A 25,859-nucleotide genomic window follows, 5' to 3' on the forward strand; every position below is an offset into this window, starting at 1 on the left:
CGCTGAGAAATTCGATGTTGGGGATACTGAGGTCACTGGACGCCGAAATTGATGTGAAATCGTGAAAAATTGAGGAGATTAGTGAGTTTTTTGACGAACGATCGAGGGCCTTTTTATAACTAACGGCAGCGGGTCTCAGCGAAGGGATGGTCGGTTCTTGGTCGAGGGTGAACGGCAATCAAGATGGTGGCGGCGGTTTACAACATGTCGACCAGAGACGACAACGATGTGCAACGAATGGCAACGGTAGACGATTGCTTGAATGATTTGGGGTTTTAGAAATTTAGGGATTTGGTTTCTGGCTTTAGGTTCAAATTAGGGAAAATGATATTTGGGGGAATTATCAAAATACGAATTTTATCATTTTAATCATAATAGTACCTTAGCCTATATGGCAGGGCAAAGGGTATTATACCTATAAGTCAAGGGTTCTATTTTCACTTAGCCACATGTTTTAAAATATCTCACCTTTTCTTTCTTTCTTTTTCTTTGCAAATCAACGATGGTCAAATTAGGGAATGAGTCCTTGAACTTTTAGGGACTTTGAATTTTTATCTAAAATCCTCAAAAGTTTACAAAATGGTCCCTAAAAATAATTAAAATAAAAACATATTAAAAGCAATTAAATTGAGGGTGTTACATAATAGCTTTGGGAGATTTCAATGTTATTTTTCTTCCGAATGAGACCTCTGATTATGCTGGGCTCAATGTTATTAACGGTGATATGGCTGACTTTCATAGTTGGCTTTCTTCCGTTGGAATGTTTGATCACTCGTTTTCTGGTCCGATGCTCACTTGGTCTAATCATCAGGAGGATAGCCCTTTTGCTAAAAAAAACTTGACTGAGTTCTTGTGAAATCTTTCTTAACTTCAAAGGTTTACTCGTTCACATGTGGATATTTTGGTGCCTAAGATATCTGATCAATGTCCTATGATTATGCTACTTGATATGGAGGCTAAATCCATTCCCAAACCTTTTCGTTTTTAACTTTTAAACTCGTCACTGTTTTTTTTTTAAAGATTGTGGGTGACTCGTAAAGGCAATCGATTATGGGAGTTGATTCTATGTCCAAGTTATTTCTTAAGCTTAAGATGCTTAAGGTTCGGTTAAGACAGTTTAATGTGGAAAAGTTTGGGGATATATTAAAGATGGTGCATGAAAAGATGATGGAGTTGGAAAGTGTTCAGTTGGGGAATTTTGTAGATGGAAATGTATTTGGTATGACTAAAGTAAAAGAGGTGTATACGGAGCTTGAGGACCTTTCGGTGGAGGAAAGTTTCTATCGTAAAAAATTTAGGACCACTTGGATCCAAGAGGGGATCAAACTACAAATTTTTTTCATGCAATAGTTTCCAAGAGACACAGCCAACAGGTCATTACTAGTATTCGTTCGGAGGATGAATAGTTATTGGAGAATTTTAAAATATTGCAGGTGAGGCTGTAGGGTTTTATAAAGGGTCAATTGGTCAGTCTAACTCTAGTATTACTAGTTGTTCTATGGGGCTCCTCAGGGATCTTTGAATGTTACTTTCTCTAAAGATGCAAATAGTAAGACGGGCAGATTGATTAGTAGGGAGGAAATTAAAGAGGCAATGTTTGAGCAGAATGGAGATAGAGCCTCTAGCCTGGATTGTTATACTCCATGTTTTTTAAAGTAGCTTGGGATATTGTTGGGGAGGATTTAGTGTAGGTTGTGTTTTATTTATTCAATACTTGTTGGTTGCATTCGGCTTTCAATAGTACCGCCCTTAGTCTTGTTCCGAAAGTGATGAACCCTTCTTCTATGAAGGAGTTTAGACCCATCTCATGTTGTAGTGTGGTTTATAAGTGAATCACTAGGATTATCTCAAAGAGACTTTCCAAGTTCTTGTCAGAGGTTTTTTCGATAAGTCAAAGTGCTTTCGTTAAAGGTAAAAATATCATAGATAATACCCTTGTTGCTGAGGAGTTTGTTAGGGGTATGAGAGATCCACTTTTTTTCTCATGTGTTTTTTGAAGATCGATATTTCAAAAGGCTTTTTACACCGTTAGTTAGGATTTTATTCTCTAAGTTTTGGAGGCATTGGAGATCCAGAGAGTTATGTTTGACTAATTTAGATCTTGTATCACTTCTCTCAAGTTTTCTGTGGCATTGAATGGGGATTTAGTTGGCTATTTTGAGGGTGCGCAGGGTGTCAGGCAAGGAGATCTTTTGCCTCCTTTTCTATTTGTTTTATCCATGAATGTCCTGCCCAAGATGTTGGATGTTGCTGCTGGCCATGGGTTTTTCAATTATCATCCCAAGTGTCATAGAATTAAGCTTACCCACCTTTGCTTTACGGACGACTTTTTGATCTTCTCGAAGGGTAGTTGCGACTCAATGATGGTAGTTTGGACTATTTTGGAACAGTTTTATGAGTTCTCTGGTCTTAAATTCAATGATACCAAAAATAAAATTTATTCCACCGGGATTGGTGAGAGCAAGATGTATGCTATTGTGGAAGAAACGGGCATAAGGTCTTCTAGTCTTTCGGTGCATTACATGGGGATTCCTTAGTAACTATAAAGTTAAGCTTCTTTGATTGCCAACCTCTAGTTGATAAGATTGAGGTCCGACCCCAAATTTGGGTTGTTAGACTTTTGTCTTATGTTGGGAGGATCCAGCTCATTCAAGTTGTCATATTTAGCATCCAAAATTATTAAGAGTAGATAGTTGATATTCTCAAAAGTTGTTTTGCAACGTATAAACAAGCTTTGCACCTGGGTTTTTTATTTTTTGGAAAGCCTGTGACTTAGTTGTGAGTGGTGCAAGGGTGGGTTGGAGTTTTATTTGTTGTCCTAAGTTGGAGGGTGGTCTTGGTCTCAAGCGTTTGAGGTTGTGGAATGATTTTTATCTGTTGCAGCTTATAAAGCGTATTCTGTTGAAGGATGAGTCTCGTCGGGTAGTTTGGAGCTATGAGTATATTTTGAAGGGGGTTGATTTTTTGCAAATAGAGGTCAAAGGAACTTGCTGTTGACTATGGAAAAAGTTGCTAAAGCTTAGAGTGGTCCTTCCTGCTGATATGTTTACTACTCTTAATCTTGGGGCTGCAAAGTTATGGGATATGATTAGAACTATGAATGAGAGTATTTTTTAGTATAAGATTAATTTGGCATACTTGTCATATTCCTAGACATTCCGTGATATCATGGATGGTTATTTTGAATAGATTGCCTACGAGGGATAGGCTTGCTGCTTTTAGTTTCCAAGTTGAGCTAGGATGTGTGCTATGTGATGATGATCAGGAGTCTAAGGACCATCTTTTTGTTACCCTTACTCTAAAAATGTTTGGTCTGGAGTCTTGAGGCCATGCAGCTTGCATAGGAGGGTTATGAACTGGAATGTAGAGTTGAATTGGGTTACTAGCATGATTAGGGGAGGTCTCTCCTTACTATTGTTCTTAAACTTGCATGGAATTCTGTTGTTTATTTAATTTGGAAAGAGAGGAATGCGAGAATTCTGTTGACGCAAGAGCAGGCTCTGATTGTTCAGGTACCTTAAGCAATGTCAGGGGTTCGAATCATGGCGTTTGCGAATAGAGCAAAACGGGTTGGAAGGTCACCCTCGCATCTGAAGTACCTTATTTGAATTAGTCAATTAATAGATCGGATATCAGTGATTAATTCAACAAAAAAAATCTATAAAAATTTGTACGTTCAACCCTAAAACATATGAAGACAAGCTTTTAATTTCGTCCAACTCCCTATTCTTCTTGTTATCGCATCACTCCAAAATTGAATTAGCTTCTCATTATAATAATATATTTATAAACATACTAATAAGCTTATGGGGTTTACTGATATTTAATTTAAATATATATATATTGTTTGAAAAGATATCTTATAATTGAATTTGAGTTGTATTTATATATAATTAGCAACTTGTGAATGTTTAACCAACTATCATAACTTGTGGACTCCTCTAAATTTGGTGTAATTAGAGACCTTCAATAACATTTCTTCAATTCTTAAGAACATGGGTACGAATTATATTGTCATACTCTTTAATTTTATTATTAATATTTATTTTAAATTTAACTTATATTAGTGTGTAATTATAATTTATTCTATTGACATAAATTAAGATATAATTTTATTTTATCAGTTAAATATTGATAGGCTTAAATTAAAATTGTTAATAATTACACTATCGTACAATTATAATCATACTCTTTAATTTTATAATTAATATTATTTTAAATATTGGCATAAATTAAAATTGTTAATAATTACACTATCGTATAATTATTAATAGGCTTAAGGGTTACTTTTGTCTTTGTATTAGACCAAATTTATCGTTTCTGTCCCTATTTTTTTTTTGCCTCAGTTAAGCTCTCGAAGTTATTTAGGGTATTTATCTTAATCCTTAGAATTCGTTAATCATTTTGACTAACATAAATATTAGTTTTCTACATATGTGAACTAAGTGATTAGATTAAAATATTTGTTAATCATAATTATTAGAATAAATTTCAAAAAAATTATTATTTGTTTCAATGAGATTAAGTGATTAAGTCAATTTTTTTAAGGATATTTTCTAACGGTTGTATATTTTAAAAATTTTATTATTTATCTTTTTATTAAATGTCACATCATCATCAAGAAGGGGTGTTCAAAATTTTGGTTAATCGGTTAAACCGATCGAATTAAAAAAGTTTTGGTTAATTAGTCGGTTAAAAGTTAATGATTTTTTTAAAGTTCGGTTATCAGTTAATTCGGTTCAAAATCGACTAATTAACCGAATTAATTGAAACTTTTTGAATATTTAAAATTTTATTTATATTATTTATATATTAATAGCTTTAGGAGAGTTTAAATTTCAATTTTGACCGAATTAATCGATCGAATTAACCAAATTAGTCGAAAATATCAAATATTTAATATATATTATTTAAAATTTTGGTTAATTCGGTTAATCAACCGATTAACCAAACTTTGTTCAATTCGATTAATTATTTTCAAAAAAAATCAATTTGATTAACGGTTAAAACGAAAAAAATCAATTAATAAAAATTTTGAAAGTTTGGTTCGATCGGTTAATTGAACCGACGGATTGAACACCCCTATCATCAAGTCATGTTAGTAAATATTGGATGATCTAGAAATTGTTGATGTTGATGAACGCAAAAGACTAACTGTTCTTCTAGTAAAAACTCATTTCAAAGGGTAGGATGAACACCGTAAACAATTTTAAAAATTAAATTGATGCTAAATTAATGCAAAAAAAATCATGTGGACGAAAATTATAAATTGAATATACTATAGAACTAAAAGTAACCCTTAAGCGTTTATATATATCTCTGTTTTGAAAACCAGACGGATCGGCCGGTTCAACCGGTTCAACCGAAAACCGTTGCTTAGTCCGGTTCAATCTAAACCGGTTGAACCGCTATTAGTGAACCTGCCAGAAAAGATGAACTGTTCGAACCGGACCGGCTAAAAACCGGAAAAAACCGGGAAATTAAACCAAACAACGTCGTTTGTTAAACGAGCCAAGTCGAACTCGAGTATTGCTGAGCTCGACTCGAACTTGAAAACTTTAAAAGTAAGCTCAACTCAATTCAAACTCACAAGCTAAAAATTATCAAGTTCAACTCAAACTCGAAATATAATATTAAAACTTGAACTCAAAAAGGCTTAAACTCAAAAAAAAAAATTAGAAACTCGATTGAAGCCTAAAATTCGAGCTTGATTGAAGTGAAAGAATAGTTCACTCAATGCTCAACAAAAGGCTCCATGGTTTTGAATGTCAAATTACCTCTATTATTTATAGAAGTTAGTTGTGATGCGCTTCTATGTTTTCTTAGCAATGTGAGATTGTTTTGTTTTCATATTTTTACTCTTTAGACTTTTGGGATGCTCTTCTATGTTTCTTAGCCATGTGGGATTGTTTTTTTAAAAAAAATTAAACCAAACAATATCATTTTGTTATGATTTTTTTAACCCCAAATTTATTTTTTAATTATAGTTATATAATTATATTTATTATTTAATATGTTTTACCTTAAATATTATGTTGTAGTTAATTTGAATCATTTTGTTTCACTTGATTTTATGGTTTTTAACTTATATATGTTATGACTTGCTTTGAATATGACTTGTGATATAAAAATTATTTTTTATTAAATATTTTTGGTATTTTTATTTAATTTTTTAAATAATTATGACGTCGTCCGGTTCTTCTGACCGGTTCGACCGGTTGAACCAGTGAACCGATAGTATGACCGGTTCGCTAACCGATCCGGTTCTGAAAACCATGTATATATATATATATAAACTGCATAATAACATACAAATAATCATTATAAAAAATTATTCAATAAATGTTTATAAACAGTGATAGAAGATCTGTGTGTGATCTTTATTAATAGAGAAAATAACCTCAGTGACCAAAAATCCCATATAATATACGATTTTAACCAACTTTTTCCGGATTTGCCAAAATGACCAACAAAATCGCAATGCGATCGCTAATTCGCAACGCGATCTCCATTATCGCAAATTCGCGTTGCATTTTCGCAATGCGATAGTTGAAAATCGCGTTGCGATGGTCTACAGTATCGTTGCGATTTTCCCAATTCGCAATGCGAATAAGTAAATCGCAACGCGAATTGGAAAAATCGCAATGCGATACTGACTATCGCAATGCGATAATAAAATATCGCAACGAGATACTTACTTTCGCAACGCGATACTGACTTTCGCAACGCGATAATACATAATCGCAATGCGAATTTCAAAGCGCCATTAGTATCCTGGCCAAGTATTTTATTTTTAAATTCCAAACATGAATATTAATATATATTGGAACACTGAACTGTCCACAGTATATCCCGTAATCGCAACTCATAACCTAAAACCTAAAATCACAACTCAGTCCCATCTCCATCTCTCACTCTCTCACCCATCTCCGACGAAATCCGTCCCCATCTCCGGCGAAATCCGTCTATCTAAATCTCTCAGAGCCACCCTCACAATCAGAAAATGGAAAATCAACCAAATCAACCAACGAGGGTTAGTTTTTTTAATTATTTTCTTTTTGAAATTTTTGCATTATTATTAGGTTTTTCATATTGAAATTGATGATAAGTTTACTGGTAATTTCAATAATAGATTAACCATTTCACTTAGATTGCTTATTAAATCAACCAAGAAATCGCAACGCGAAATGCAAATCGCAACGCGATTTTAGTTTCGCGTTGCGATTCTCTCGTTGCGATAGTCATTTTCGTGTTGCGATTTTCATTTTCAGAAACTATTATTCTTCTGCAAATTGAAACTTGAATGAATTGCATTACTTCAACCAAAAAACAAAGACAAATACGAAATTCACAGTGTTGCATATTTAAGTTTGAAGAATAAACTACTACTATTTATGTTTATTATTGTTTTTGGTATATCTTCACAGTGTAGTTTTTGGTATATCTAATTTAGTATGTTTATTGTTTTTGTAGAACTTTTATTCGGCTCAATTGACCTTGAGAAATAAAGTCAGCCTGGCCAAAACAATTGCGTCGAAGCTTTCACCTGCACAAAGAAAAATGTTTGAGGATACATGCTTCGGGCCATGGCTGAAAGTACAACATCCCGGTGGAGATGCGATGTTGACACACCTGTTTCTTCAAACCATGACTAGAGATCTACCAGAGACTATACAACGTCGTGATGAAGAGATATGGTTTTATTTTCCACCGGCGTATACGTGTTTTGGGCGGGAGGAGTTTTGCTTAATCACCGGTCTACGCTTCGGACACGATGATGTAGGTCGGTACACTAGACACATTACCCGCCCATCATGGCTATCCCGGGTTTTTCCTGAGCTGGAGAGGCCGAGTCTACACGTAGAAGACCTGACAAGATTTTTGAATAATAAAGATGGTTTTACTCGGATGGATGACGTCGACGTTGTCCGAGTATGCCTTCTAATTCTTTTGCATGCCGGCTTTTTAGGCAGAGAGGCCAGACAACCTATTCCAAATGATCTAATCAAATTGGTAGAAGACCTAAATGCGTGGAACCTGTTTCCGTGGGGCTCGTATTTATGGAAAGCTACATGGAATAAGTTATCGTCTGCCTTGGATGATCGAAAAAGTTTGCATGGCGATGGTTCCAAATACACTTTGACAGGCTTTATTTGGGCCTTTAAGGTAAGAATTTTTATAATGTTTCCAAAATTATAAGTAATTATTTAACAATTACTAATGTTTGTTATTATATTGTTTGTAGATTTGGATATTTGAGGCCTTTCCCGCCATGAAGACATATGCAATAAAAACTTCAAATAATATTCCCAGGGCTATTTCCTGGAAGAGGAAACGAACCTTGCAATGGGAAGATTTACTACGGTATACGACAATAAATAATGTAAGTTAACATAAATACTACCATATGTTTATAAACAAGTTATTACTAGTACACATTTAACTTTGTTTGAGCTTTTATATTGTTAGGAGGCCAACACTCCTCTACAGAGGTTGACACCCACGGAAGCTGAGCTTGCCACTGATTGGTAGCAAGCTAGTAAGCGTTTTTTTGATGGAACGGTTGATGAGCAGCCTCCACTTCGGGAGCCATCACCTCGCCCAGAGCTATCACCTCACCTAGAGCCATCATCTGATCGACCCGGCTATACACCTCCACAACGACAGCCATCACCTATTCTGTCACATCATCGAGCCTCTTCTCCACCATCACCGCAAGATAGGCGACCGGCAAAGATACCACGACGTTTATCTCCCTGTTCTCCACCTCCACCTCAACGGGATGAGTTAGGGGAGTTACGTGATGAGGTCAATGCCTTGCGTGAGGAGGTCGGTACTTTACGCAAAGACGATGGTGCATGGCGTGTTGAGGTGTCTACATTACGCGGTGAGGTAGCCGCTCTACGTGAGATGGTAGCATCGTTGCAGAATGAGGTTCATACTCTACGCAACGAGGTAAGTTTAAGATTTTTCATACTCGTAATTCATTCGGTTGCTGCCAATCTGTTTTTTTTAGTATTTGTTTTTGGTTTTGTTTTTGCCTTTTGGTTGAAGTAATGCAATCCATTCAAGTTTCAATTTGCAGAAGAAGAATAGTTTACTTTCGCAACACGAAAATGACTATCGCAACGCGGAAATGGCTATCGCAATGCGAAATGAAAATCGCAACGACAAAATCGCAATGCGAAATGAAATCGCAACGCGAAATGAAAATCGCAACGCGGAAACAGTGACTATATTTTGTAGATTCGTTCGTTTATTACTTGCATGCGCCCAGTTATTATAGTTGACGGAGCACATTTGAAAGGTCGATACCTTGGAGTAAACTTATTAGCAGTAGCCATGGATGCTAACAATGGGATATTGCCAATAGCTTACGGGGTTGGCAAATCTGAAACCTCTGATTCATGGACATGGTTTATGGGGCATCTTAGGGATTGCATAGGTCCTATTAGCAATCTGACAATCATATCCGATAGGGCAAACTCAATTGACAACGCTGTTAGAAGGTGTTTCCCAGATGCTTTTCATGGACTTTGTGGTGTTCATTTGTATAGAAATCTAAAATCAAGGTCTGCTGGTATAAAAAAGCACAAATGGACATACTGGAATGCTGTAAAGGCTTATCGGGAAGTAGATTTCAATAAGCATATAAACTGTTTAAGACGTGTTTTGCCTCAGTGTGCTCAAACACTAGAAGATGTCGGGTTTGAAAGATGGTCAAGAGTACATCAACTTGGAGCAAGATATGGTTTCATGACGTCTAATAGTGCAGAATCAATTAACGCTCTAAGTCGTCATTCCCGGAAATTACCATTACTATGTTAATGGAGTTTTTTCGAGCCTCTATTCAACAGTGGTACTACAAGAAAAGAAACATGCAGGTATTATTCTTTGAATTCGTAACTTATCATATATTTTACTAAGTATTATTTATTTAAATTTACAGGAACATTGGAACATCGTGTTACACCATGGACTGAAAAAAAGATAACGAAACGTGTTGTGAAGTCAACGTCATGGAGAGTTGAACCATGTTCAAACACTTTGTTTGAAGTACTGGATAATAACTTAAATGGGCTTGTCGATCGAAATGCAAGGACGTGTAGTTGTATGAAATGACAAACATCTGGTTATTCATGTGGCCATGTTATAAAAGTTGCTCTTCATCTAAACCAAGATGATTCAAGCACATACGCTATGGATTGCTACACTACAGAAGTATATCGACAGACTTATGCCGAGATTGTCTACCCTATTTTCACATCCTTCTGAGTGGGACATACCAGATGACTTACAAACAGTTTTGCCACCAGCCATGGACAGAAGGCTACCTGGCCGACCAAAAAGTCACGATCGTATACCGTCTAAGGGTGAAGAGAAGAAGAGATCGACATGTAGTCGGTGCAAGGAAAGTGGTCATACAAGGTTGACATGTGGATCACCAGTGCCATCACAATCATCTTTTCCTCTACCAAAATATGGATCATCATCAAAATCCAAAGCTCATATGGTGTCAAGAAAAAGGCAATCAAAATCGCAATCATCTTTAAAATCCCAATCACAACTGGCTTCACCTTTTGGGACTGTTAACTTAGGTGATTTTTAAATGCAAACGTTGTATTATGTAGATTTTATGTGTGAACTTTTAACATTTTCAGTTAGGCATGTATTAGTAACTTGAGTTTGAAAATTGCTATGATCTGTTCCAGTTGTTATCACTTAATAGGCAATCATGTTAATGTCCATCGTAACGCGGAAATTACTATCGCAATGCGAAATGAAAATCACAACGAGAGAATCGCAATGCGAAATGAAAATCGCAACGCTAATTTCGCAATGCGAAATGAAAATCGCAACGAGGGAATCGCAATGCGAAATGAAAATCGCAACGCGAATTTAATTTCGCGTTGCGATTTTCATTTTCGCGTTGCGATTCTCTCGTTGCGATTTCATTTCGCATTGCGATAGTACTTTTTGCCTTCAACATAATGCAGATTGAAATCAACAAAATCAACCATTACATTTCAATCAATTAAACAAGCACAAATAAGAATTATGTTAACATCAATTAAACAAATCAACTTTTACAAATCACCTTTTACAAATCAATTAAACAATCAAAAAATAAGCAATAATTATTAGAGAAAATAACACTTCTACTATTGAATCAACTTTTGCAGCCATACATCATTTTCACGCAGCTCACTTCTGAGATTAACCTGCATAAACCAAACATTTGCTCAAACAACACTTTCTACACATCTAAAACCTACAAACAGCAAATTATTGAATTCTAGGTACTTAACCAAACATTTTCAAACCACAAGCCTATAAACATACCAATTGTTTATGGACATTTTTATAATGCGGATGCAGGTAGGCAGCGTCTCGTATATATCGATCTAGCCATATAATGTCGAAACCACAAGCCTACTGCAGCTCTATCTATATCGATGGGAGGTAGATACTTTATACTTCCTGTGATCAAACGGTCCAACGCCAAGCATACGAGAGGACCACAATCCCTCTGGGTCCTTTCGTTTGTTGTGGTGCGGTCTCGTCTCTGCTAACTGTAATATTGAGCTTCTTTGGCTTCTTGTTTCCAGAACGAGTCCAATAATTTATCGCATCCAAGTATTTAGCCAAATAAGAGCTCCATCCCTTAATAATATCTCTTAAATCAGCCAATGATATGTAATTTATCATGCTGTCATATACTATTGCCTTAAGGGATGGGATCTGAAGCTCGACGAGAAGCCAATGGTTACGTTCCAAAACAGGGATAAACACCTGCAATCATAAGTAATAATTCATTCATTTGCGCACTTATTTATGAATACCTTTAAACTCAATCTAAAATAAACACTAACCTTATCGACCTCCCACCATGCAGGATAAAGTTTAGCTTGTCCATTGCCCAACGCAAATGATTCATCTCGTTGATTCTTCAAGTGAACTGCGTTAAAAGCCGTCGGCATTATTGTATACCGTGTATTTCTTTTATTTTCCTTAAGTTTCCTAATTATTAGTAGACGTGACACCCACGCATCGATATGCTGTTTTACAAAAAAATACATATATTAGTGAATTACATTAATTTTAAAAAATTAATCAAATGAAAATATAAGAAAAATATAAGACTTACCCCTCCATCGAAATAGCCATTGTCTTCGACCCCTAATAATACGCCCCACCAAGACCGATCAAGCAACAAATAGATATCATCATTGAGCTTGCATATGTCAGTGAAACACCCCTTGCTTCGCTCATGTAGATAAAAATCAACTGCGGTCTTAGCCCAAAGGGTGTTATCCAGAATTGTGTCCGGTAGTTGTTTCCTCTCCTCTTCAGATACCGGTATGGTACTGGCCGGTAACTCATACGAGAGCCAACTTGAATCCATCATGTCCGGCACGTCAGAGGGTTTCTCAAGAATCCTACATATGACGCCATGTGAATCGGGCTCTTGAATGGTGGGAGGGACCTCTTCAACGATGACAGTGGCCTCTTGAACGGTGGGAGGGGACTCTCGAGGAATGATAGGGGCCTCTTCAACGATAGGAGTGGACTCTTGAGGGATGATAGGCGAGTCGGGCTTCTTCTTGCGGTGTCTTCGCACTATTGGGGTATACGGAGACTTAATAGCACGTGTACGCCGTCTGATGCGTGAACTCTGTCGTGCAAGAAAAACCCGACGTAAAGCATCCACCTTATCGGTCCGCTAAATAAAAATACAAATATCAGTAAATAACAGACATGATATTTAAACAGTGAAAACAAAGATAAATATATTCAAACTTTCAACCAAAAGACAAAACAAAGACAAATACTAACTTCACAGTGTTAAAGTAAAAAGTTTAGCAGTTTTGGCAGCAACCAAATAAATTTACTAAGCAATCTAAGTGAAATGGTTAATTTAAGTGAAATTACGAGTAAATTTATCATCAAGTTAAATATGGAAAATCTTAAACTTACCTCGTTGCGTAGTATGAACCTCATTCTGCAACGATACTACCATCTCACGTAGAGCGGCAACCTCACCACGTAAAGTAGACACCTCCACACGCCATGCACCATCGTTATCGCGTAGAGTACCGATCTCCTCACGCAAGGCATTGACCTCATCACGTAACTCCCTTGACTCATCCCGTGGAGGTGGAGAACAGGGAGATAGAAGTCGTGGCATCTTTGTCGGTCGCCTATCATGAGGTGATGGTGGAGAAGAGACTCGATGATGTGACGGGATAGGTGATGGCTCTCGTTGTAGAGGTGTATAGTCGGGTCGATCAGGTGATGGCTCTGGGTGAGGTGATGGCTCTCGAAGTGGAGGAAGTGGAGGCTGCTCATCATTCGTGCCATCAAAAAAACGCTGACTAGCTTGCACCAATCAGTGGCAAGCTCAGCCTCCGTGGGTGTCAGTCTCATTAATGGAGTGTTAGCCTCCTAAAAATATAAAAACTAAACAAAGTTAAATGTCTACTATTAAACTTGTTTATATATGATAGTATTTGTGTTAACTTACATTATTTATTGTCGCATATGGTATTAAGTCTTCCCAATCCAACATACGTTTCCTCTTCCAGGAAATAGCCCTAGGAATATCATCTGAGGATTTTAATGCATATGTCCGCATGCTGGGGAAAGCCTCGAATATCCAAATCTACAAACAATATAATAACAAACATTAGTAATTGTTAAATAATTAATTATAATTTTGAAAACATTATATAGAAATTCTTACCTTAAAGGCCCAAACAAAGCCTGACAAAGTGTATTTCGACCCATCGCCCCGCAAACTTTTGCGGTCATCAAAGGCAGACGACAACTTAGTCCAGGTAGCTTTCCATATACGAACCCCACGGAAACAGATTCTATGCATTTAGGTCCTCTACCAATAATATTAGCTCCTGAGGAATAGGTTGTCTGGCCTCTCTGCCTAGAAAGCCGGCATACAAAAGTAGTAGAAGGCATACTCGGACAACATCGACGTCATTCATCCGAGTAAAACCATCTTTCTTATTAAACAATTTCTTCATGTCGTCGACGTGTAAGTTCGGCTTCTCTATTGACTCATCAGGAAAAACCCTGGATAACCATGATGGGCGGGTGATATGACGAGTGTACCGGCCTACATCATCGTGTCCGAATCATAGACCAGTGATTAAGCATAACTCCTTCCGCCCAAAACAAGTATACGCCGGTGGAAAATGAAACCATATCTCTTCCTCACCACGTTGTATACTGTCGGGTAGATCGCTAGTCATGGTCTGAAGCCACAATGGGTCAAACTAGCATCTCCACCCGGATGCTGTACTCTCAGCCATGGCCCGAAGCAGGTTTCTTCAAACAATTTTCTTTGTGCAGGTGAAAGCTTCAAAGCAATTGTAGTGGCTAGGCTAACTTTATTCCTTAATGTCAATGAAGCCGAAAAAATTTCTACAAAAAAACAATAAACATACCAAGTTAGATATACCAAAATACACTGTCAAGATATACAAAAAACAAAAATAAACATAAATAGTAGTTTATTCTTGAAACTAAAATTTGCAACACTGTTTTTGTCTTTTGGTTGAAATGAAAATCGCAACGAGATAATGAGGATCGCAACGCGGAAATGACTATCGCAACGAGAGAATCGCAACGCGAAATGACTATCGCGACCAGACAATCGCAACGCGAAATGAAAATCGCAACCGCGAAATAAAAATCGCAACGCGAAATGAAAATCGCAATGCGATTTTGGTTTCGCGTTGCGATAGTTATTTCCGCGTTGCGATTTTCATTCTCGAAACTATTCTTCTTCTGCATTACTTCAACCAAAAGACAAAGCAAAGACAAATACTAACTTCACAGGCTAAACAGTTTAGCAGTATTGGCATCAATCGAATGAATTTATAAGAAATCTAAGTGAAATGGTTAATCTATTATTGAAATTACCAGTAAACTTATCATCAATCTCAATATGAAAAACCTAAAATAATGCAAAAATTCAAAATAAAAATAAAAAAAACTAACCCTCGGAGGTTGATTTTCCATTTCTGAATGATTGTGAGGGATTTTGACTGTGAATGGTTGTGAGGGATTTCGCCGGCGATGGGGACGGAAATCTTCGGAGATGGGGACGGATTTCGTCGTAGAGAGTGAGAGATGGAGATGAGACTGAGTGTTGTGTTTTTGGGTTTGAGGTTATGAGTTGCGATTATTGTGGACGGTTCATTTTCCGATTTATTAAGAAAAAATACGTGTTTGGAATTTGAAAAAAAAAATACGCGTTAATACGAATGGCGCTATGTAAATCGCGTTGCGAAAGTCAGTATCGTGTTGCGAAAGTAAGTATCTCGTTGCGATTTTTTATTATCGCATTGCGATAGTAAGTATCGCATTGCGATTTTCCCAATTCGCGTTGCGATTTACTTATTCGCATTGCGATTTTCCCAATTCGCGTTGCGATTTACTTATTCGCATTGCGAATTGGGAAAATCGCAACGATACTGTAGACCATCGCAACGCGATTTTCAACTATCGCATTGCGAAAATGCAACGCGAATTTGCGATAATGGAGATCGTGTTGCGAATTAGCGATCGCATTGCGATTTAGCGATCGCATTGCGATTTTGTTGGTCATTTTGGCAAATCCGAAAAAAGTTGGTTAAAATCGTATATTATATGGGATTTTTGGTCACTGAGGTTATTTTCTCTTATTAATATTGTGTTTGATACTTACACACTACCTTTACCTCATTTAATAATTCTTATTTTTCTATGTAAAGATTTACATAAATATAAAAAATAAAAATATCAGTATAATATTTATAAGGGATAAAAATATTTTTTTAGTAGGATGCTGTTTATTTTTTCCACTTGCGGTTTTAAAATTTTGTTCGTCCTGATCAATTTAGATTGATCTTTAATATATATTTAATTATAGTATATAAATATATAAATTTAAACTTAAAACCTTACTTAAATAATATTAAAATAATTATTACGTAATTGTTTTTTTCTAATTATTCTTTCATTTTCAAAGTCAAAGGATTCGTGTCCGGAAAATTTATTAAAAATATAATAAAAACAGTTCCGACCCTCTTTACACGAAACCAAAAGTTGATGGTACAAAAGTCAGACTTATCAAATATACTTTATTTATTTTTCTTATCAAATTATATAATTTATTATTAATCAAGAATATAATTTCTTTTCCCTTTATATTTAAATTTATGCAGAAAAGATTTTAATTTCAGAAAAATTAATATTATCTTCCAGTAAGATCTTTAATTAACATCGTGATTTCACTTAAAATGATAAAAAAAAACTAGATGAAAGAGATTGTTAAATGTATCTCAATATTTAACTAAAATCAAAATCAAATTATGATTTCTTCTAATAGGTTTGATTGTAAAAGCCTAAATATAGTAATAATCAATTATTACAGAAGAGAGGGGTCATAATTAAGCTTAAATAAACAATTAAAATTCAATAATAAACCCACGTGCTGAGTCATCCCTGTTTTGCCAGCTTCCGTCCCTGACCTCTTCTCCGAAACTACATTACCCAACCATTCCACCAAAAAACTTACCTTCATCCAAAAAAATGGCAAGACTGGCTTTTTTGTTCTCCCTTTTTCTCCTCTTCACCTTATCTCATGCCCGTTTCCTCACCGCCGACGAAACATCTTCCGATTTACCTGAATCCAACCCTGAGTCCACAACCACAACCTCCATCTTTCTCCCTAGCGAGAGGCCCGATCTCAACAACGATGATGCCTCCGGCATCGGATCCATCCCTTTGACCAGGATCCGTTTTCTTCCTGTAAATCGTCACTTCCCAAGGCGACCTTTGTTTCCTTTCCGTCACAAGCACAGCTGCCGTTTCCATAAACGTTTCAGGACTTTGAACCCACGCTTCCATCACAAGCGCTTTATTTCTTACGGCAACGACATGATTCTGTCCGACGATAAAAGCTTTGACCCGGAGTCACACGGTGTGTTCGTCAGGTCGACGCCAGATGGGGCAGTTTTCACGATGATGGCGCCCAGTTTAAGCACCATGATCAAGACCGTGAGGATGATCATCACCACCATCATCATGACCATGACCATGAGGAAGATCATCATGACCATGACAATGAGGAAGAGGACGATCATCATCACCATGACCATGAGGAACAGGACGATCATCTTCACCATAAGGAGGGAGAGGCAAGGGAAAAGGAGCACCGAGGAGGCAGGTTCACGGAGAAGTTTCGCAGGTTCTTTATTCATTTTTGAATAAACCATGCACGTAATATAATCATAGTGATCTAGTTATGCATCTATATCTATATGCATATTCGAGTATTTTCACCCACTGTTATCAGCCCTGACAGTATGCCAGGGTATTTACTATTTAGTCTACTTTCTTAAGGTACTAAATAAGATCGCCTTCCAGATGAACAATACGATAATTCCTTGTATAATACTCATCATATTATAAGACTCATATTGCTAGATCACATGTTTTCACGAATTTTAGTTTTGCAATTAAAGAACAAAAGAGAATCAGAAAACTAATATCAATGGATCTTAGAAATGGTTGGCGCAAGAACCACCTTGTTGTGGACTAGTGAGTTCGGTGCATGGCCATGGGCTTACCTCGATTGCAGCCCCACTTACATCTGAGCATTTCCATGAAGGCGTTGCTCCTGTCGTACCCTGGTAGCTAACGTTCGAAAGACAGATGCCGGTGAAAGGGGCATCCTTGAGGCCTTGCATCGAACCTGCTCGCTGCACCTCCACACCCCAAATGTTCTTTAATATAACACCGTTGACTAATGGGAGGGCGTTTGGGTTAAAGTTGTTATCAGGGTGGTCACCGGTGTCGCCTGCTACTTTTATACCCGTTCTTACATTTTCCATGAACACTTGAGACACCGTGATGTTCTTTATAAACCCTCCCCTTCCGATGTTGGTCTTGATGTTAACACCAACTCCGGTGTTGTAAAGAACAATGTTCTCAGCCAACACATTCTCCACGCCTCCGGATGTTTCACTTCCCACAGCGATTCCAGCAAATGGGGTTGTCCCTGTTACTCGTCGGATGGTGATGTAAGAACTGGGACGTCCATAAGCGATCCCATATTCATCCCATCCACTCTTTACCGCCACGAGGTCATCACGGTAGAAATGAACGAGTCTTCTATACAGACATTGGAGCTTGAATCTGTATGTATGAAAGTAAACAAGTAATGTTGAAAATGAAACCCTGAGATGAATTCAACGAATGAAAACTGATTTCATTATCTTTTTACCTGGATCAATCCCATCTGTATTTGGGGAGTCAGGTGGAGCCAGGATGGTAATATTCCGAATAACAACATCGCTGTAAAAAGTATATAAGCAATCAATGAAGGATTACAATGTAAGAATCAATGGAGAAATTACCTGCAATAAACAGGGTGAATGTTCCAGAAGGGGGAATCCCTGAAAGTGACGTTGGAAATGAGAATGCCATTGGAATTCACAAATTCAACGAGATTTGGTCTTGTAAACTGAAGAGTCCTCTGCCTCCACATGTTCCACCAGATACCTCCTTGACCATCAATTGTGCCATTCGCACTGTTATGGTTGAAACAAAACAAACCATGGATTTTAAATTGAACACAAACCTTCAATAGATAAGTCAAATATTAGATCCATTAGGTTTAAATGATTCATGATGGTTAATGGTAGAAGAAATAAATATACGAGGAAAGGTAGCAGAATATTCACAACACATTAATAACAGGACATACCAGTGATGATCACATCTTGCAGTCCATCTCCATGAATAAAGCTCATATATCTTCCTCCGGGGTGCTCCCTTCCCTTCCATAAGATGGCAAAGGAGCAATTAACGGCCAATTCAAAGTGTCCTGAGAGAAGTTAATCCAGCAAGAAAGTTTTAAGAATCTCCAACATATCATACCACATTCAGATTGTTCACTGTTATTTTAATAACAATGTTAGAGATTCAGATCTGATTTCATGAATGCAACAAATTAAATTGGAAGAATATATGTTTCTGCTTTACTCAATCTGAATTAATCAAACAATAGATCAAATATCGATGATTAAAAAAATAAGCATGTAATTTTAGTATTTAATGGATATAACCAAAAGTTTATAGACTAAATAAAATAGGCATGACAAAAAAACTTTTATCGGTTGATTAAATTGTCATTTTTGCCGTTATTTTTTTAGAACATTTTGACTATTAACGTTTTGATATTAATGGATAAAAATTCATTAATCAACAAACGATTAACATTCCAAATAGAAGATTTTTTTTCTTTAAAATAAAATGTTGAACGATTAACATTTCAAATAGAAGATTTTTTTCTTTAAAATAAAAAGTTGAAAGTCAAAATACTTAAAAATAATAGCAAGAGCTAAAGTGATTATTTAATTAAATATTAATAATCTTTTTATCTTAAAATAAAATATTAATACCAAATAAATGAATAAGTTAAGAATCAAAATAATTATTTAATTAAATATTAAATACATATTTTATATTATACCAATAAAATAATAAACACAGGAATAGAGGTGTATTATTAATTTAGATTAGATATCTCCAAGTTGACCGATTCAATGCATGCCAGCTCTATGAGGTCCACAATGTTCTTCTCATTTGACATTTCTTAACACCCAAAGCTGCACTATCATACAAACTTTCTAGACCACCCAGAGCAGAGCCAAACAGTGCCTTAATGAAGGCCAGTTCAACCATATCTCATACAAACTGCACTATTATCTATAAAGCAACCAATGCCGAAATCTTAAAGGAAAAGGACAATAACAAGAAAAAAAGCAAGAATAGCAGTCCTGAAAAAGAAGATGACCCTTGCAATTATTTCATAATTAAAACCCAGATTACAGCTAGCATTACCATTTAAGAAGGAAGTAGTTCAATATAATCAATGATTAATTCATTTCAAGTTTCACCTTGAAACATAGAGATCTCCATCGTCAAAATTTCCAAATTACTCTGCCAAAAATGGGCAAGAGAGTAATATCAGAAGCTAAAGATCCGAGTTACCTGAGTGGCTTTGATGACAGCTCCTTGAGCCAAGTAAAGCGTCATGTGGCTAGTAAGATTGAAACTGTCCGTTAAGTAAACCCCAGAAGGCACATAAAGTAGCGTGCCACCTCTCCTTCTCAGATGCTGAATCCGATTATAGCTTTCCGGAAGGCCTTGGTATTGAGCGTCTTTCCGTCGCCGACACCACCGAAGTCCTTTATCGATATCGTTTCGTTCCTATACTCATGGGCACAATCCCAGAGCACGTTATCGAGTCCCCATTAGAAATGGGAACCCAAAATGAGGCTTCAAGGAAGAAGCAACAAAGCAAAACCAAACCCCTGCTCGTAGCATTCTGTTTATTTGAAGAAAGAGAGAGAAAATTGGGTTTCTTTCTGGATATTTCTTTTAAGTAGTAAGTAGTAGCAAAAGATCAAAACGAGAAGTGAATGAGAAGTCAAAAAAGGCTCGAGGGAGAAAAAGGAGAGTGTAAGAGTAAATGGGCTCACAGATTCTAAGCTTTGCTTTACTAAACCAAAAAACCAATAACGGAGGGTAGGCATCGCAAGTCAGAAGAAATGCATGATCCATTAAGTAGAGCCTGGGAAAAGGACGAAATTGTGATTACCTTTTTTGGTTAATTTTGTGTATGGTATATAGATTATATTTAATTTTTCAATGTATGGAGTACAAATTATTTTATTTTTCTTTAATTTATACATAAAATATTTGCTGTCATTTATTTTGATCACGAAATCTAAGCAAATGACATAGGAACAATCAAAAAATACATGCGACATTACTTTAAAAATTATTTACTTAAAAAGTATAATAATAAGATTATGCTTCAAAATTTTATTAACTATATTGAAAGTATTGACCTCCGTTCAAAATCAGAAGAAGGGTTGTCTTAACTTCGATCGGAGGGTCACCTCCATTTCAATGTCGGAATCAGAATCATAAGGGTTGCCTCAACTTCGATCAGAGGAACCACCTCCATTTCATCATGAACGTACTTTATAAATAGCAAATCATAAACGTACCATGGAGGAACAGTCAGTAGATAGAGTAGTCAGAGGCGAGGAGAAAACAAAATGCCCCATTCTGTAGTCTCTACAGGTTGGATCCTCTCATCGAACACTCTTAAGTGGATGCTTGGAAAAAACAATATGCAAAGGACTAACATCTAATGATCTCAATCGCATCATGATGGTTCTCAATATTTTTTGATCACATGACTAATGTCAAATCTACATGATACGTCAAAGTCATTTTATTATCTGAAATCATCTCTTTGTTCTGCTATCCAATAGACAATCATCATAATTTTAGGTCAAACACAGTAACGATTAATATATAAATCATATGATCTGAGAAATAATTATAATCCACCAATACTAATAAACCTCACCACTACCATCCGGAACCGTCGCTCTTCATGAAATCCGTGAATATCAAAAGAGCTAGCTTTTGATTCACAGTTACCCTTCCAAACTCATGCAGCGAGTGCATAATCTATGCCAAGAGGATGACCATTATGTCAATGTTCGATATTCAGCTTACCAAGGGAATCCAGAGGATGACAGGCGGGTAGGCGGCCAACGGAGACAGAAGCGACGAAGGACGGCGGACGTAGAGTTAATGTTTTGGGATTTTAGAGATATTTTAACTTTTTAAGTAAAAATAATTTTAAGTTTTTTAAAAAATTATAACGCATTACGTATCACATTTTAAATGATTGGCAATATTTTTTTAACGACCGTGACGAACTAGACACTTAAAATCATAATGTTGAAAACATTTGATATCTATTTCGACCGAAATTAACTTTAAGCATTTAAACGAGAAAAGAAGTATAGATTTTGGATATTTCTTTAATTAAGCTAATTTTTTTAAAAAAATAAACTGAATGTGATATTTTTGAGGGGTAGAAAATATTTTCACCATTTCATTAACTTCAAACTTTACAATTGTTGAGAGACTTAAACTGTATTTTATTTCATTTTGGGGACAAGATCCTGCTTGCCCCTTGGATACGCCCCTTGATGATTCTTCTTGAATCAAAGGGAGAATAGGGTTTGCTTGATGACAACCAAATTCATCACAAAAATGAACCTAAGCCTGACTAGGTATGACAATTTAATCTAAAATTGATAGATTTGATTCTATCAAATTTGATATAGATGAATTTTTTAAAATATTTGGGTTCAATTAGGTTAGATCAGATTTTTTTAAAAGAATGATGTCGGGTTCGGGTGGAGGGTGAAAACTCCCACTCGACCCTATCCAAGGTAATAATGTAAATTTTTTCAAATAAATTTATGAATGTCGGACGAAGATATATAGTTTTTAAATTGAATTGAGTTTAAATAGAACATACATATTTAGATTGGTATAAATTAAAAAAAAAAACTCAATTCAACTCTACCCCGTTACGATCCTGCCCTTGATAGATTTGTCTCTATCCATCAAAGCCATTGCCAAGTCTCACTAAATGATTAGACACAAGTGAGCTTAATCTTGTATTATGTTTACGCATCTTTCAATATTTTATACTTGCTGATTGTGATAAGAACTAAGCAGATTTAATTATTAATTTTATTTTTTATTAATAATAATTGATTATAAAATATATATATTCGGAAGATTTAATTTTTTGATAATTAATATTTAAATATTTTATAAATGACGCGTTTGAATCCAAAACTTTAAAGATAATCTTAATCTCGGAATTCACTTACAAACGCACAACTCCCTAGATTATAATCCCCAGCCAATTTAGCATAATTTGAAACGGAAGTAGCAAGAATCTTATTCCTACAAGCCCAAGCCAGAAAACACTAAGCATAACAACGAAAGTTACCATTTTTACACTACTGAAACACAAAATAGAAAAACAGTCTCTCCCGGTGTTTATCTGCTGAAATTTTCACTTTGTGAAAAGATTTGAAGCAGATAATGTTATATCCCTAATTAGCGAGAATCTCCCATAACAATTCAGCATCAAAAGACGGCATTCTTGCAAGCCAACACTCCTCGTATTGTTGTTCCTCCACCATCATTATCGGATAATCATTCGAAACAGAGGACGCCGAATTCTCACATCTCCAAGATCCACCTTCAGACAAACTCGGTGACAGCAACTCGTTGCTTAAACTCTCACTCAAAACCGCCGGCGATAAAGATGAAGACGACGAACTCGGTTCCGTTACCTTAACTTCAGGGGAGGAGGCAGCAGCAGCAGGGTGGTTGTAGTTGGCCTTTTTGGCTTTCTTTTTAGCTCTCTCTCTTTTCAGTTTTTGATAAATGGCTTGAATCTTTGAATCCACTGTGTTCTTCAGTGCATTCAACCGAGCACCATGGCCGAAACCCAGATTACTTGGATCCTTGAGGTTTTGAAAATTCAACCTTGCGTATTCCCCTCTAAGCTTATAAGCAGCACGATCGTATGCATAAGCGGCGGCTTCGGCTGTTTCGTAAGTCCCTAACCACACTCGCATTCTGTTCTGCGGGAGTCTAATTTCGGCCACCCATTTCCCCCACTGTCTTTGCCTCACCCCTCTGTATTGCTTCTTCTTTGGAGGACTAAAGTAGCTGCTCGTCGACGCCGGAGAAGGAAAACGAAGAGAGTTGCAGGAGAAGGAATCGTTCTGTTTGTTCTGTTGACTGAACTTTTGTAGCTGGTCTCGCTGGCGGAGATAGACTGAAGAGCCTAATGGCTCGGTGGTGGTGGTGGTCGTGGATGGTGGACAATGAGAGAAGATTGAATCTAGGGTATTTGAGCCACCCGATAATATAAGCTGGGACAGGGAAGACCCAATAGCAACACCATTGTTGAATCCAAAAGGATACTCGATTTCTTCCATATTTTTTTCGTTGTATTATGAAATAAAACAGGGGAGTCAAATTTGAGAAAAACGGGAGATCTAAAAAAAACTGCCCCTTTTCCCTCCCTGGAATGATTAAATCAAAGATGGAAAAATATATCAAAAAAACTAAAAGTTTAAACGAAGAAGAAATAGAAGAAACCCAGATATTATATGCCGAGGGGGCGAGGTTGAGCTTGCTATATTTATAACCCTCTGCAGGAGAGAGTATTTCTAGCTTTACATCAAGTTTGAATCCCCGTCTGAATTACTGCTATTGGTATAGCTCTGTAATGACAGTCATGCCCCTGCTCTCCATTCTAAACTTTTTATATATTTCCCGCGAATAATTGTGAGAAAAGAAACGAGATTTTGTTCTGCATTTGGTTATAAATTAAATATATTTTTAATAATATATATATATATATATCATTTAAATGAAGGAAAAAATAGTAAATTACTTTAGATATATTAAATTTTACTCATTGATTTGTTCATACCAATAAACTTTTAGTTTTGTCAACTATAACATTGAATTTTAGTTTTAGATTCAATTATGTCACTCAACTATTAAGATAGTAACGAGACGATAACATGGTTAACAGTTGTTGATGTCGCTTGTCATACCAATATGATATCATTTTGGCGAGACTATTGATGCTCAAAATGATATTATTTTAAGCATTAAACTTTATTACTGTATTGATTTTACCACTAAACTTTTAAACAATTTACTTTTTGGCACTACACTTTTTTATTGTTGTCAGCAACCAATTATTTCTCATCGTTAGTCATATTTTGCGATAAGATCTTAAGATTGATTTTCACGAAATCCAATCAAAATCGACGAAGAACTATTTAAAACTTTGATGCATTAATACTCTATTAACTTTTAATTATCGTTCGATAAGACTAGTTTTGAGGTATGTCGTTCGTATTCTTGAAATAATGCTTCTCACATTCAAAATTTTGAACAAACACTCAAAATCTTATAAATCTAAGAAAGTATCTAAACATAAAAAATTGTATAATTTTTAAATTTTGTCGATTTTGAGTTGGTTTCGTAGAAAATTGTTCTTATGAGAAGAATAAGGAGTGAAATGTGAACGTTTTGATTTTGATTTTACCGTGAAAGATGATCGATGATGGGTAGTGATTGGTTGTTGACGACAGTCAAAAAGTGCAGTGTCAAAAAAGTAAACTATATAAATTTTTAGTGACAAAAATAATATATTCCTAAAATTTAGTGTCTAAAATGACGTTTTATGCATCAAATCAATCGCACCAAAATAACGTCGTTTTGATTTGGTAGGTTACGTCAATAATCATTAATCATATCATCATGCCATTAGTGATTTAATGACGAAGTGTTATAATTGAATATAAAACTAAAATCTAATGGTAGAATTGATAAAATTAAAAGGACAATGATATAAGTGAGTCAATAGATAAAGCTTAATGATATATAGTGTAGTTTAGTCAAAAGAAAAATGGTTGGGATAGAACAATATGGGTTTGTATAGCTGGAAGGGTGAAAGATAGGTCCCCGGGCACAGATGTCCCAGAACAGCTAAAAGCAACTTTTGTATTTATAAGGGAAAGTAGGTTCGAAAGCTGGTCCGAGACACGCGTCTTATGTTACGCCCAGTTGTCCGCTACGCTACGCATTTCTCCTTTCCACTTTTAATTTCATCTTCATCTTCATCTTCATCTTCATCTTCATCTTCATCTTCATCTTCATCTTCATCCCCTACTCTCAACAAAATTCCAAACTTTAATTTAATGCTTTTACCCTTCATCTATCTTTCTCTGAATACCCAATCCCCTCCTGCTGCTCTTTTTACTGTCAATCTACTATCTCATGTCAATTGGGGTTTTCTTTCCTATAAAATATCACATAAAGTATTATTAAACAAAGTTCAAATCAAAATATATCACATTTTATTATTG

At 35.9% G+C, this 25,859-nt stretch overlaps 3 protein-coding genes and 1 pseudogene across 3 annotated transcripts; 2 read left to right on the top strand and 2 right to left on the bottom strand.

Moving 5' to 3' along the window:
* Positions 1-1,050: 1,050 nt before the first annotated feature.
* Positions 1,051-2,537, top strand: LOC120172123. Its single transcript, XM_039179673.1, has 2 exons — positions 1,051-1,212; positions 2,121-2,537. The coding sequence occupies exons 1-2, from the start codon at positions 1,051-1,053 to the stop codon at positions 2,535-2,537; spliced, it is 579 nt and encodes a 192-aa protein (XP_039035604.1).
* Positions 2,538-16,517: 13,980 nt separating this feature from the next.
* Positions 16,518-17,440, top strand: LOC120172100. Its single transcript, XM_039179659.1, has one exon. The coding sequence runs from the start codon at positions 16,594-16,596 to the stop codon at positions 17,272-17,274; it is 681 nt and encodes a 226-aa protein (XP_039035590.1). The 5' UTR covers positions 16,518-16,593; the 3' UTR covers positions 17,275-17,440.
* A 10-nt stretch (positions 17,441-17,450) lies between these two features.
* LOC120172124 lies at positions 17,451-20,452 on the bottom strand (annotated as a pseudogene).
* Positions 20,453-22,830: 2,378 nt separating this feature from the next.
* On the bottom strand, positions 22,831-24,070 carry LOC120172102 (ethylene-responsive transcription factor ERF061-like). Its single transcript, XM_039179661.1, has one exon. The coding sequence runs from the start codon at positions 23,907-23,909 to the stop codon at positions 23,013-23,015; it is 897 nt and encodes a 298-aa protein (XP_039035592.1). The 5' UTR covers positions 23,910-24,070; the 3' UTR covers positions 22,831-23,012.
* Positions 24,071-25,859: the final 1,789 nt, after the last annotated feature.

The sequence above is a fragment of the Hibiscus syriacus genome, unplaced genomic scaffold (assembly GCF_006381635.1).
Source record: "Hibiscus syriacus cultivar Baekdansim isolate YM2019G1 unplaced genomic scaffold, ASM638163v2 tig00111842_pilon, whole genome shotgun sequence".
In the NCBI taxonomy this organism is placed as follows: Eukaryota; Viridiplantae; Streptophyta; class Magnoliopsida; order Malvales; family Malvaceae; genus Hibiscus; species Hibiscus syriacus.